Source organism: Manis pentadactyla, chromosome 15 (assembly GCF_030020395.1).
Source record: "Manis pentadactyla isolate mManPen7 chromosome 15, mManPen7.hap1, whole genome shotgun sequence".
In the NCBI taxonomy this organism is placed as follows: domain Eukaryota; kingdom Metazoa; phylum Chordata; class Mammalia; order Pholidota; family Manidae; genus Manis; species Manis pentadactyla.
The window spans coordinates 13,528,759-13,543,280 of record NC_080033.1 but is presented as its reverse complement, the minus strand read 5'-3'; the positions used below and the strand labels follow the sequence as shown (position 1 = coordinate 13,543,280).

Genomic DNA, 14,522 nt, shown 5'->3' with positions numbered 1-14,522 from the left:
CAGGCTTCCTCCCTGCCATTCTGAGGTTTTGTCTTGTGGTCACAAGATGGATGTTGAACTTCCAGACATGATTACATGCCAGGCAGAAAGAAAAGGACAGGCTTTTTTCCTTCTAAGACTAAGATCTTTTTATCCAAGAAGGGAAGCTGTCCCTGGTGGGCTTCTGCACAATATCTCATTGGTCAGAATTCTGACATTGGGCCAACATCAGCTGCATGGGACACTGGGAAGTTGAGTGTCCTCTTTTCCATCCTCTGGGAAATCACTGACTTTGGAGATTCTCCAGGTTTGAATCCCAGTACAGGCTGTATGACCTTGGCCAAGAAGGAGCTTTGTGTCTCAGTTTACTCATCTGTAAAATGGGGCTAGTAATATATCTACCTAACAGGATTACTGCGAGGATCAAGTTGTTAATATACATAAAGGACTTAGAACAGGGATAACCTAAGTAAACACTCAATAGGTGCTGGCCATTACTTCTACTACTTCTACTACTACTATTACTACTACTATTATTATTAGAGACCCAAAGAGAAGGTGGTGGGTCACAGTGGTCAAATGAACCAAGAGGTGGAAGACGGCCCTGGAAGCTCCAGGCTTCCGTCACACCAGGCTGGCAAATCCAGTGGAAAGGGAGTACCTCTACCAACAGCTCCAGAAAAACTCCCGGAACGAATTCCACTGGAGCAGCGTGGCTCACAAGCCCATCTCTTACCTATTATGGTGGCCAAGCAGATAGGAAGCACTGATGGGTTCAGCCTTGATTGCACACCCACTCTGGCAATGGACAGTCTACCCGACCTGAACCACCCCGCCCAAGCATGGGGAGGGGGGGCTCTTCAGAGGAAAACTGGAAGCTGTTATAAGATGGGAGTCCTCTCCACTGGATCCTGTCTGCCCGTTTACTTCCTCAGCAAACTGGACGAGGATTACCTGTATATGGCGTATGCTGATATCATGGCAAAGGTGAGGCCCTGCCTCCATCCAGGGCAGGTTCCCATCTCCCCAGCGGCAATGCCTGTCCACTGCAAGGGCTGGGGTGGCCTGGGTGTCTCCTCTGTTCACCTAACGGATTTCCCATCCCCAGAGCTGCCACTTGGAGGAAGGAGGGGAGGGTGGCGAAGCTGAAGAGGAAATTGAGGTTTCCTTTGAGGTAGGTGGGATCATGAGGTCCGGGAGGAAAGGGATGGGGGATGCTGACCAGTGTTTCAGGCAAAGTGGTCAGGGAGGATGGAGGGGCAAAGGCAGAGGGGTCAGGGCCAGGATGGGGGAAGGACAGGCAAAGGGGCCAGGACCAGGGAAGCTGGAGAAGCTCAGGGGGATGGAGGGGGGAAGTCCAGGGGGCTGTGGAAGCCCAAGCAAGATCCCTGACCCCACCTGGCTGAAGGATATCAGGGAGGACTTCTCAGAGATGTTTGGGCAGAAGAATAAAAGGAGTGTGACGGCTGAAGAAAAGGAGAAAGGTTCCAGATGGGGGAACAGAATATGCAAAGGCCAGGCAGTGAGAAAGAGCTGGGAAACATGCAGTTAGCCCATTTGTCATCATTAAGGCCATCAGCAAGCATTTCCCTGAGTTTCTCAACTTTTTGGTGGTAGGGTCCCTTCTGGCGTGTTGAGCCTTCCTCCAAATCATGTTTTTAAATGTGTAAAATGAACTCATAGCAGAAGAAACAAGCATAGTGAAATAGCTGTCAAAATATTATTTTAAAAATTTGTGACCCAGTGATTAATATCTGTATTGCCTTATTAATCTATCAAATAACAAGACCTAACTACTTGTCCAGTAACTACTGTAACTGATGAGTAGTGATGAGCCTCAGTGATATTTTGAGATGTCTGCAAAAATAATGTGATATGGAAACATCTGTGATTCTTGGTGACACAACCACATGTCCTGCTAATATTGCTGTGACTTATGGCCTCGTCCATAACAGAAGGAAATGTTACATTTCAGTTAGAGGGTGGTAAACATTAAAATGTAACTTTTCCCCCATCCTAGTTCACAGACCTCCTGCATTTTATCCATTGACCCCTTGGAGGTCCATGAGCCCAGCTTAAGACTGCTCCATGTCCAGCCCTGTGCCGAGTGCCAGATATAAATCATGGACTTCAGTTCCAGGGGATAGGATTTGCTCGAGGAAGCAATGAGCAAGTGGATGTGGCTGGAACAGGGAGAGCAGGGGGGCAGGATGAGGACGTGAGGGGAAAAGGCTGGACTGCTGAGCCTGGATTCACTGGGCCCCACGACCTGGCTCTGCCCCAGGAGAAAGAGATGGAGAAGCAGAGGCTCCTGTACCAGCAGGCACGGTTGCACAACCGGGGGGCTGCGGAGATGGTGCTTCAGATGATCAGTGCCTGCAAAGGTGCCCTCACATAGGCATTCGGCTCCTCCTGAGCACACCCCACCTGTCCTCTCTCCCCAACCCACCCATTTCCTGTGGACCCAGCAGCATACTTTCCCAGCCTTGCATGCCTGTGGTTTGCACTCACATGCCAGCTCTTGCATGTCCCACTTGCATTGCAATTTCTCTCATCCTTCAATCATGATCACCCCTGCATGCACACCCTTCTCTTGCACACTCTGGGATGAGTTTCCTGGTGGACGGAGAACACTGCTCCCAAACTGAGAAGACCATCTTTTGCACCCCGCCCCCTCCAGGAGAGACGGGGGCCATGGTGTCCTCCACCTTGAAGTTGGGCATCTCCATCCTCAATGGAGGCAATGCCGATGTGCAACAGGTAATAGGAGGAGGGACTTGGGAGGAGGGCTAGAAGGGGTGGGAGATCCTGAATGACTCCCAGGTCCCCCTCCCTTCCTACCCCCTCTGCAGAAAATGCTGGATTATCTGAAGGACAAGAAGGAAGTCGGCTTCTTCCAGAGCATCCAGGCACTGATGCAAACGTGCAGGTGAGCTCCAGCACGCCGCTTTTAGTTAAGCTCTTTGGTGTGGCCGTGCCCCCACTCCTGGTACCACTTCCGGTTCTAGTTCTGCTTTCTTGGTTCCAGAACTGGAGGCCCTCTCAAACCAGCTCAAATACCAGGGAGTGTATTATAAGAATTCACGTGGGACAATAGGGGAGGCCGAATGCCCCAGGCTTAAAGAATGAGTTGTATTGTGGATCCAGACAGCTGGAACCTGAAGGCTGTTGAGAATTCCAGGGTCATTCGGGAGGCAGGGAATTTGGGCTCTCTGTGTGTTTCTGCCTCTCTGCTGACCCTTATTAATGTGACCCTACTGTCTGTCCACTTTCTCTACCCCTCTGAAGCTTTTGCTAATTGATGGTTTCTGTTTCCTCCTGATGTCAGCTTGTACATAGGTCAACCTAGCCCCGCCTTCATAGAGCTTCCCCCGACTCCTTCAGCTTCCTCTTGATCTCAGCTTACTTCTGGCTTACCGCGGCTCTCCTCCCACCAGTGAGCGGGGCTCTGGAAGAGAGGAGGGCAGCGGCCTCAGTACATCTCCTCCATCTTTCCTTTCTTTCCCTTAGCGTCCTGGACCTCAATGCCTTCGAGAGACAGAACAAGGCAGAGGGGCTGGGCATGGTGAATGAGGATGGAACTGGTGAGGCCCGCTCTTGGGCTTCCCTCTCCCTGGGACAGCCTCTTCCTTTGGGATCCACCCCCGCCCCCAGCACTGCCAGAGCTCCCTTCTTTCAAAACACCTCCCTTCCCCAAGAGCATTCCGGGGACCCTGTGCAGTGGTCCCCAGTCCTGCCTCCACGCCGCCATTCCTCCAGGGTCTCCTTGTCCATGGTCTCCCCACCCCCGCCCCAGGTGTCCTTCTGTCCTGTGTTCTCACCTGTCACCACACGGACCCCACTCTCCACATGCCCAAGTCTTCCACACTGGATGCGGTTCTCTCATTAATGTCCCTAATCCGGTTAATCAAGTCTCCTCTTTGCCGTGTTGTGATGTGTCTAACCTTTCTGCCCTGATCCTCGCCTCCTGCCTTTCCACCTCTACCTGTCCCCCTCTCTCTCCTTCCTCTTCCTTCTTTCCCTCTGCTTTTATCCTCATTCCCCACTCTTCCTTTCTTTCTTCTGTCTCCTTACGGCTCTCTCTCTGTGGGTTGTTTCTCTTTTCATGTCTATGTCCTGTCCCTGACCATGTCACTGTTTGTGTTTCTGTGTCTTTCTCCTTCTGTCTTCTTTTTTTCCCTCTTTTCTCCTGCTTCCTCCTCCCATCCTGTTGGCTGCCCCAGTCATCAACCGCCAGAACGGTAATTCCCCCCAGCCTATTTCCCTGCTGTGCTACCGGTCACCCATCCCTTCTAACGCGCGCCCCCCGCCCCCCCAGCGTGCCGGCTGAGGATCTGGGACGTCCAGGGGAGGGAGGAACCCTTCAGTGGGTGAACCTTGCCCGTGGGAAATCTTGAGATTGGAGGTCCAGAGACAAAGATTCGGGTCCCATATTACCTGCTAACAACACACAGGACTATGAATAAGTCTCTTACCCTCCGTAAATCTCAGAGTAAAATATAAGATAGAGAAGATTGCAAAAATCCCATTCCAGCTGAATGTTCTCGGAATTCCAGACCCAGATTCTCAGTCCTGGGGAGAGTTATCCTCGCTCCCACCTAGCCTGCTCACTACCGCTGAGACCCCAGTTCGGTCGGTCCTGCGGTTCTTATCTGCCAACCTGATTGGTTGCCCCCAGCATCCACTCTGATTGGTCTGCTTGCCTCCTCTGCGCCTGCTCTGGTTGACCCATTCACTGTTTAGCCTCGGCTCTCCCCCATGGCCCACCGTGATTGGCTTCCTCCAGATGCCCATTCTGACTGGCCCATAGTTAATACCTTCCCCGACCCCTGCTTCTCCGCTTCTGGATTGGCTGTTTTCAAGGCATCTGAACCAATTGGCTGGCATTCGATCCAATTCCCTACCCAATCCCCTTCTGCTCAGAGCCTGGGTGTGAAAGTGACTCCAACCCCCATAATCCATTAACCCTCGTGTCCCTGGAGTGGGGGGCTGAGGGCGATGCCAGCTGCCTGAACCTATGCTGGGTCCTCAGACACTCTCGGACATCACACAAGTGGTGACATCAGAGGGACACTGATGTAGAAAGATACTTGTGGCCCCAGCTTCATGACTCAGGGCTCCTCATGTCTCCATCTGCTGATGTCAGGGACTCTGAGGTCAGAAACCTCTGATGTCATGGCTACTTGTGGCCCTCAGTGTCTTTGGAGTGGTGGCTGTCCCTCCCCATGCACCCATGCTTTGTGCATGCGTGTGCAGTGTGCAAGGGTCTTGTGCATGCGTGTGTTCTGTCCTGGTGCATCTCACCCCTTCTGGGCCCTGCCCACTTCTTCCACTTAGGAGAGAAAGTCATGGCAGATGATGAATTCACCCAAGACCTGTTCCGATTCCTGCAATTGCTCTGCGAGGGGCACAATAATGGTGAGGAGGAGGGATGGGTGGGTGGAGAGGAGGCTGAGGGTTGCGGTCGATCCGGAAGGGTTGCCTGAATTAGTTTCCAGTCTCCTCTCACCTAACGGTGATGGCCTCACCACCCATTCTTGATGTCATTGTCTTTCATCATTTACTTTCATCCAGTGCCAAAGCCCTGTCCACCCACTTTCCTAAATCTGTCTGGATTTCTGGAATCTAGCCACTTTGCTTCACTTCACTTCCTCTGGCCAGTCCAATTCCCCAGAAGCAATCTGTCAAAAATCAATTTGGCGGCAAACCAGTTTATCCAAATGAGCAATTAGCCACATGCCACTCTACCACAGGCATTTGGCAGCTGCTGCCAAAGTTGAGTAAACGTGGTGGATTGCCATACTTGGAGTCTGTAGAGAAAAAAAATTCCATGATATTTTTTAATGAATCTACTAGAATCACTTATTGATTTTGTTTTTAAAATAGTTGGCTGGGAGGAAGGCCAACAGATTTCCTTCCTAACTTAAGAGTTTTCACAACCTTTTATTCTGGTTCAGGCAATTTAATCAGATCAAGGATGGCACAGTAAATTAATTGAATAGAGCATTGGTGAGAAAATATAATCTCATATTACACACATAGCTTACAACATTAAAGGGGCAGTCACACTTCAGCATTTTATTAAAAATAATAATAATAAAGAGAGAAATGTGGTATCCACATATAAATCAAGTATAAAAACCAAATGAGTATTCATATTTGAACTGACTGTTTAGAGTTCATAATGCATGAGCAAAACCGAAAGTTTCTGTGATGACTGCCCTTGTACTGTTCACTATGTAACTTATTCATTATGTAAGAATTTGTTCTCCATGTAAGAACTTGTTTGTTATGCCTCAGAAGATTGGAGACTGACGAAAATTAGGCTTGGGGTGGATTAATGATTGTGCATTGAGCACTGACTCCCATATACAGAATTTTATTGTCGTTAACAACCATTTGATCAATAAATATGAGAGATGCCCTCACAAAAAAAAAAAAAAAAAAAAAGACAGACTTCCAATGGTAAAATAAATAAGTAACCGGGATGTAATGTATAGCATAAGGAATATAGTCAAGATATTGTAACAGCTTGGTAGGGTGATAGCTGGAACCTAGAATTATGTATATAAATGTTCTACCACTGTGTTGTACACTTGAAACTAATGTAATGTAATACTGTGCGTCAACTACCCTTCAATAAAAAATAATTATTTAAAAAAATAAAAATAAAAATAAAAATAAAAAAAAATAAAGGGGCAGTCAACATTCTGTGCAGCAAACATTCTACCCAATGCCATTTCTTATGACAAGCATTCACAGTATCAGGTTTGTGGTTATAACACCTAGCAGGTGATTATGAAACCGCAGACTGCCCCAAAATTAACCCTCCCAACGAGCATGGGAGTAATTCTAAGTTCCATAGAATCTGCAACCCACTTGGGTAGTGTTCTTTGAGGTGACTGACTTGTAAATTTCCTTAATCTTCCCTCTTTTCAACAAAAGCTAAACCATGATCCATTGCTTTATATTCTCAAAAACTTGTATGTCCACAACTAGTTTTTCTTTAAGGTTTAATGAATACCTTTGTGCTACATGACTAGGATTTTCTTTAATTTTAACTAAGGTGTAGTCAGTCTTTGGGGTTTAAAATGAATTTTATCCCTTGGGTCTGTGGCGTTTTGAAAATAAATGTTCTTAGGGGTGGGATTTCTTTCTCCTACCAAGTATGTGATCCAGTGCTCTAAATTTATGGTTTCATTAGCTAGCCCATTCAGATAAATTTTCACAGTATCTTTTCATGAAATATCTTTCATGAAAATGCCTTGCATATCTTGAGTATTAAGTGCCATTCAAAGTAGACAAAATGTTTGTCTCTTGTTTATTTGCGCATGTCCGTGACAGTGTTCTCAGTTGTCAGAGTTCTTTACAGGATTGTGGAGCTGTAGATCTAACCATTTAGGCATACAGTCTGATTTAAATTAACACAAAGGAGTTAGAAAACAGGGTTGTTGGGAAAACCTGTACATTTGCTTATAAAATATCAAATATTTACATATACTCTTAATCTATAATGTGAAACCAGGCAAAACCGGCATTCAGCTCTATATAACAACTGTGAAGTGGCTGTAGGGAAGTCAGGTGGACAGTAAAAGTTCAGGGGAAAAAAACTTTCAAGGGCTGGTGTGCAACATGATGTTGCTATAAATATTAAAAGGACTTAACTGAAGCCCATTTTTGTTGCTTTGATAATTCAATGGATTGGTCAAATGAATTCAGTGAATCTGGCCAAACAGATCTATAGAGGTGGTTCTCAAACTTAACCTGCTACAGAATTACCTGGAGGCCTTGTTAAAATATAGACTCCTGGGCCCCATCCCAGATTTTCTGATTAGTAGTTCTGGGGTGGAGTCTGGGAATTTGGCTTTCTAACAGGTTCCCAGGAGATGCTGCGGGTCTGGGATCCACACTGCTCTGACCCCAGCACTCTCTTGAAGGCCTTTTAAGACTGCTGTTTATTGAGCACTGTGTCCCAGATGCTGTCTTAAATTCTTTATGTGTGCTAAAGCATTAAAACCTCACAACAGCTCTGTAAAGTAGGGTCTTCTGTGAACACCACGTTATATGTAGAGGAACTGAGGCAGAGTCTGTGCCACACAGAAAAGTTCAAAAATTTGTCTGAGGTCACACAGCTGAGAATTCATGCAGCCAACTCCTACTTTAACCTTTCAGGTCTCAGCTTAAAGGTCCCATCCTCCACATAGTCTTCCCTGACCACCCAGGCTGGCTCAGGCATCTCCTCTGGGTTCCTCCCATTCCCTGGATCTCCCACTTTATGACTCTGATCATTCTACCCAGTATTCCCCACTAGCACCTTTACTACCTATGAACAGTGTTTTATTATTATCTTTGTTATCATCCTAGAACTTCTCAATCACATATTGAAGTAGAGAGAATGGTTTAGTAAACTCCCAAATGCCTATCACTCAGATCTGACAGTTGTCAGCTTTCTGCCATAGAACGATGTTATTCAAAAATGACAACTAACTCACCAGAGGGTTGTGAATTCGGTTTATTGCAGAGGTTCCTATATTAATTGCACATTAGTGTGCCTAGAGAGCTTTAAAAGATACTAAAGCCCAGGTTTTACCCCCAGAGATTCTAATTTAGTTGATCTGGGGTGGGGCCTGAGCATTGGGATTTTAAAAAGCCAATGGGTGATTCTAACGTGCAGCCAAGGTTGAGAGGTTAAGAACTATAAATTTATTGGGTTGAGATCAGAATTCTTTGGTAGTTAACTGGACTAGTAGAGGACAGAAATTCACATACTATGTGAATGCTGTCACATAGTAAGGTTATGTGAAACTTCTGCTCTGGATATATATGGTTATAATTTCAGATTAAGTACATGTACTGGGTCTCAATGTAAAATGGATTTTCTACTGGGGGTTGCAGTTAGAAAAGATTGAAATGTTACTACATGATAATATAAACTTCACAAGGGCAAGGTCTATTTTCTCTGCTGTACCCCCAGGGCCTAAAACAGTGCCTGGAACATAGTAAATGCTCAATAAATTTGTAGTACAAAGGTATAAGTGGCCAATTTCATCTCTTGCAAGCAAATAGTATATGCTCAATAAATGGATATTGGATAGGTAAATAAATGGCAGATGTTTATCTCCTCTGGCTTTTGGTAGGGGCTCAATAAAGATTTGTTGGATAAATGAATAAATAACTAGTCTTCCCCAGCACATAGTAGGCATTCAATAACAATTTTTTGGAAACAAATAGAAGACTGACTCTTCATTTAACCCTGCTACACTGTAGGTGCTCAAGAAAAATATTTTGGAAAAAAAATGAGTTAATTACTGACCCTCTACATCTTGCATGTAGTAGGCTATCAGTAAATGTTTATTATATATATGAATAAATGATTTTCTGTCTTCCTCTGACACACAGTAGGTCCTTGATAAAAAGTCATTAATGATTATATGCCTTCTGGCATACAAACAGGCTCTCAATACACTTATTGTGTAGATGAATCAATGACCCGCTGTCCATGTACCCTAGCACTCGGTAGATTCTCAGTGAATGACTTACTTTTCATTTCCTTAGATTTCCAAAACTACCTACGGACACAGACAGGGAACACGACCACTATTAACATCATTATCTGCACAGTGGACTACCTCCTTCGGCTTCAGGTGAGGACGTGGCCATCCAGGTGTGACCTGGGTTGGAGGCTCTGGGGCCACGATTGGTCCCAGCACCCCCTCACACCCTGTGGGCCTCCCAGGAGTCCATCAGCGACTTTTACTGGTACTACTCCGGCAAGGATGTTATTGAGGAGCAGGGCAAGAGGAACTTTTCCAAGGCCATGTCGGTGGCTAAACAGGTGTTCAACAGCCTCACCGAGTACATCCAGGTAGGGCCTGCCCGCGGCGGGCGGGGCAGTCCCGCAACGCGCCCTGCGCCGCGCTCACTGTAGCCCTCTGCTCCGCAGGGCCCCTGCACGGGGAACCAGCAGAGCCTGGCGCACAGTCGCCTCTGGGACGCGGTGGTGGGATTCCTGCACGTGTTTGCCCACATGATGATGAAACTCGCTCAGGTTCGGGCCCCTCTGTTCTTCTTGAACTGCTTCCGGGCGTCCCCCACGTGTGGCGTTTACAAGTCCTACCCCCATTAGCTTCTCATTCAAGTGCTCCCGGCACGTTCCACACTGGTTACCTCCCTGTTCCTTCTGGTCTGGATCTCTGCATGACCCCGCCTCCTCTACTACCATCACCAATCGGCTGGTTTCCCATCCGCATTTCCATTGGTCTGACGTTTGGGTACCGCCCCTCCAGCCGGAGCTCCTTAATGATTGGTTGGTGTTCTTTTCTCTCTCCTGAGGTCGTCTCAGATTTGGACAGCCCTGGGGATAGAAATGGGGGGCAGGCTTTCAGAACTCGGCCTGGGGCTGAAGGAGTGTTTTACTTCTTTATTCTGCCTGCGGCAGATGACGCCCATCGCGGGCAACCATGATGTAAGGTCCTTATCGAGTCCGTCTCCCATCTCTAGAATCCTTGTGCTCCCATTCTCCACCACTCCCGCCCCTTTGTCGCCTTATCAGTGTATCACCAAAACCTTATCCATTTGCTCTGCTTGTGTCTGGCAAACACATTCAAAGCTGCCATATGCACTGCACCAGGATTCAACATCTGAAGCGGCACCCTCCACATCCTAGATATCATAAATCTGCCTTTGTATTTATTACGATAGTTTTCCAGCAGGTGGAAGTAAAGTATCCTGTATGTTATAATATCCCAGCAAGAAGAATCCTGAGGAAGGAGAGTCTTTTCCTATTTACTCAAAGGGGCTAGCAGAAATCCTGTCTGGTGTTATATGACTTTGAAGGGAGTTGAACTTGGAATGCAATTCCTCAGCGTCAGTGCAGTTGAAGTTGTGTTGTTGGTATAATCTTAAAAGTCTAGAGAATGTTGGTATCTTAGTATAGAGTTCCAAATCCTGCAGTGTTAATTCACTAGCCAAGGTCAAGGGCTAGGTTGCGCGGGCTAGATGTCCAATGCAAAGTGGTGGCTTAAGGGGGAAAGTATAAAAGAATTAATCACTTCACATTACAGATTCAGGGTCTAGAGAGATGTCAGCGGACTTCATTCTCAGTCAGGCTCTCCCTATGGACTGGAAAAATGGTGCCCTGGCCTTCCATGCACCCCACTAACAGCTCCAGAGGGAAGAGAACTCATCTTTCTTGAGAGTTCCGGGAAAAGACCTGTGATTCTCTAGATTGGACTGTTGGGTCATACACCCATCCCTGAGCCAATCATTGTGGCCAGGGGAAAGAAAGTTCTGATTGGCAAGACATAACCCCCAGAATCAGGATGTTGTCCGGCAGCTGCGTCTGAGGAGATCTCTCCCTGTGCACTGAGGTGAAACCTCAACCTGGATGGGGCAGGGTTTGTGACTGAATGAGAAGGAATTCTCGAGCAGGTCAGACAACTGTAGGTAAGGGAGGAATTCATTAAAGCGAGAATAGTAGTGAATAGCAGCAACAGTTCAGGCAGCAGAGAGCAAGGAAGAAGAGAGGGAGGAAAGGGAAGCTCATTGAACTGCTGGGCATAAGGCAAACCCTTGCCAACTCCTAAAGCCAGGGTCACCTGGCATCCAGTGTCTGCTTGAATCTGCAGAGCATGGCAACTAAGCCTTTAACACCCCAGGATTTGGGGGAGCCGCAGAGCACTGGATGGAGTGAAATTATGTTCTGAAAACTTGCCAAAGGCAAAGAAAGGAGATTTTCAGGCAGGCTACTAACAAGCACGATCATACAGCTGCAGTCCTGTCCAGGTCACCCAGGTGATGGGAACTTGCAAGCGCAAATCACAGATCTTAGTAGCCCTTCCCTACTTGTCTGTAGTAGAATAGAGAGAGAGAGAGAGAAGATTAGTGCTTAAGTCTAGAAAATTGAATGAAAATAGCGAAGTAACTAGGACGCTTACCATTGGAAGAGTACAGACCAAATGCATGAAGCTGAGCAATGAGAAGTCTTTATTTAAGGCAAAAGTACACACTTGAAGAAAGGGGAGTGTGGGCAACTTCAGATAGGAGGTGCACTTAACAGTTTAGGATTCTGTCTTTTAAGGCTTTAAAAAATAGGGCAAAGACACTTTGAAGAGCATGTGGCTCCTAGGTCCTTCCCCTGTCCCCTCATCTGCTCAGCATTATTGTGAATGTCTAGCGGATTCATGTCTATAAAGCTACTCAAGGAAAGCAAAAAAAAAAAAAAATAGGGCAAATGTTTGGTGGGGGCAGAGAGCTGTAGGCTTGACATGTGATTTTATGATGTCTTCCTCCAGTGAGAGACATTATATCACCATCCACAGTCAGTCCTCTAGATATTCTGTAAGATAAACTTAACACAAGGAATTTCTTCATCCTGTTCTTCTCCAAGATCGTGGTTTCCCTCAAGCAGTGGGGACATATCATTTAGGACTACTTGTCAAGATAGGATAGGTTATTGGCTGATTACCATAAAATATGTTAGGAATCTTAGCTCCTAACTGCCTGGTTTTTAAAATGCAATCTTAGGCTTAAGATGGAGTGCCTCTTCTTCTATACTATTGATATCTTGGCATTTTCATCATAGGCAGTGAGAGTTAATCATGATGGTTGTCCCACATCCCTGCCCTACCTCAAGGAAGGTGGGGTTAGCCCCACAAGCTCTGAGAGTGGAATTGTTAAGAGATCCCTGGGAGGCTGACATACCACAGGCATCCTCCCGTCTTAGGATCTCGAGGTCCTGAAATGTTGGCATCTTAGAATGCAGAACTTCGGAACTATGGAAATGTTAGGATTAGAATCAGTAACTCTACTGCTAGCACTGGGGTAGAGGAGCCTTCATCCCATTTATCTGGTATCCTTCTCCCTCCTCCACATTATTAGGTAGAACTACATGAAATTACCACTTCGTAGGTTGAAAATGCTCAAATATTGGCAGTTTTATGTGGGTCAACCTAATACAAATAGGGTCTGTAAAGCAGAACTTTGACCATGTTGGAAATGTCTGCAGGCCCCATGTGAGGCACTGTCACAGGGAAGACAGCGTGCCCCCACATTCTTCCCAAATGGCTCACTAGAAAACTCATGGCTGAATCCTCTAGCCTTCTTCTTGAACCAAACCTCACTTTTTCCAGCACATTCATTCAACAAACATGTCAAGCACCCACCATAGGCCAGGCACAGTGCTTGAGCTCTCATCCCTTCTCAGATCTGTGTTTCTATCCCCAGTATTTTCCTCTGTCTCTGTCTATCTTGGCCCCAAGCATCTCCTCTCCAAACCCCATTCTCCTCCTCTCAGGCCTTCTTGTCTGCCAGCCCTCACTCCCACATATCCCCTGTTGGGCCTGATTCCCCCCAAAATGCCAACTCCACCCCCACAATCTTGTCTCTCTGCCCCTTCCCCTGCTTCCGAGGAGCATGCCTGGACTCGGGTCCCCTCGGAGGTAAGAGAGGAGGAAAAAGGGGTCTTAGGCCCCGCTGGGTGGGCAAGGAGTGGCATAAGCAACTTCAGGTGGGGGTGGCATCTCTGCAGAGACCAGCCCTCACATGGCTGGGATTATGGCTGGGATTTGGCATCCATAGGACTCGAGCCAGATTGAGCTGTTGAAGGAGCTGCTGGATCTGCAGAAGGACATGGTGGTCATGCTACTGTCACTACTAGAAGGTAAATGCCTAGCAGGTGGGGGTAAGGGCAGAGTAAGAGGTGCAGACAAGCCTGAGAATGCCCTCTGAGACCCAGGTAGCCCTAACCTTCAACCCCATCTGACATGTCAAGGTCAACAGGTTGACTAAAAAATTGCAATAACAAGCTTAGCAAACAGTTACTGAGCATTTACTATGCACCCTGACTGTGCACATATTAGTTTATTGAATCCCCAGAGAAATCTTAATAAAGTAGGTAGCCTGGACACTTCTGAAAAATTTATATACTTAATAGTTATTTATTTATTAAGTGTGTCCATTAGTTTCTGCTGCCTATCAAATATCCTCAAGACTTAGTGAGTTAAAATAACTGTAATTTATTACTAATTAATGAGACAATTTAACTAGAAGACAAAGACATTTTTCTATAGAGGTTCAAAAAGAGGGCTGTCACTCTTTTATATGGCTGTATAGTACTCCATTGTGGGTATACGGTGATTTATTTAGCTACAACCATACCGATGGACATTCAAGGTTTTTTTTTTTAATATTTTGCTATTACAAACAATGTTGCAGTGAATAATTCTACAGTGTTTCAATATTTTGGTAACTAGCCATGACCTTTTACAAATTAAAAGTTTCCCTTTAAACATCAGAGTTCTGCTTTCTTGAAAAATTGAAACATTTGTGCCTCTGGGTCTACATTCTCACATGGCAAAAGTCAGTTGGACTGGATTTAATAACTGATTTCGACGACTGCACTGTGATTATAAAAGAGAACATCTTTGTCTTTTAGGACATATACACTGAAATGCTTAGGGTTAAAAGGTCTCATATTTGTAGCTTACTCTCAAATGATTCAGTGGAAGAAAACTAAGAAGTGGGGGCAAGAGAGGAATTAGAAA

General features: G+C 46.2%; 1 protein-coding gene across 2 annotated transcripts in view; it reads left to right on the top strand.

Moving 5' to 3' along the window:
* Window positions 1-14,522, top strand: part of RYR1 (ryanodine receptor 1) — a 113,022-nt gene that overhangs the window by 72,028 nt on the left and 26,472 nt on the right. For both annotated transcript variants that reach the window (XM_036876297.2, XM_036876290.2), the window contains 12 exons: window positions 915-966; window positions 1,088-1,153; window positions 2,264-2,363; window positions 2,660-2,739; window positions 2,832-2,908; window positions 3,490-3,563; window positions 4,203-4,220; window positions 5,317-5,397; window positions 9,535-9,623; window positions 9,716-9,844; window positions 9,923-10,027; window positions 13,558-13,639. In XM_036876297.2, the coding sequence (XP_036732192.2) occupies window positions 915-966; window positions 1,088-1,153; window positions 2,264-2,363; window positions 2,660-2,739; window positions 2,832-2,908; window positions 3,490-3,563; window positions 4,203-4,220; window positions 5,317-5,397; window positions 9,535-9,623; window positions 9,716-9,844; window positions 9,923-10,027; window positions 13,558-13,639 (953 nt within the window). The remainder of the gene's footprint in view (window positions 1-914; window positions 967-1,087; window positions 1,154-2,263; window positions 2,364-2,659; window positions 2,740-2,831; window positions 2,909-3,489; window positions 3,564-4,202; window positions 4,221-5,316; window positions 5,398-9,534; window positions 9,624-9,715; window positions 9,845-9,922; window positions 10,028-13,557; window positions 13,640-14,522) is intronic.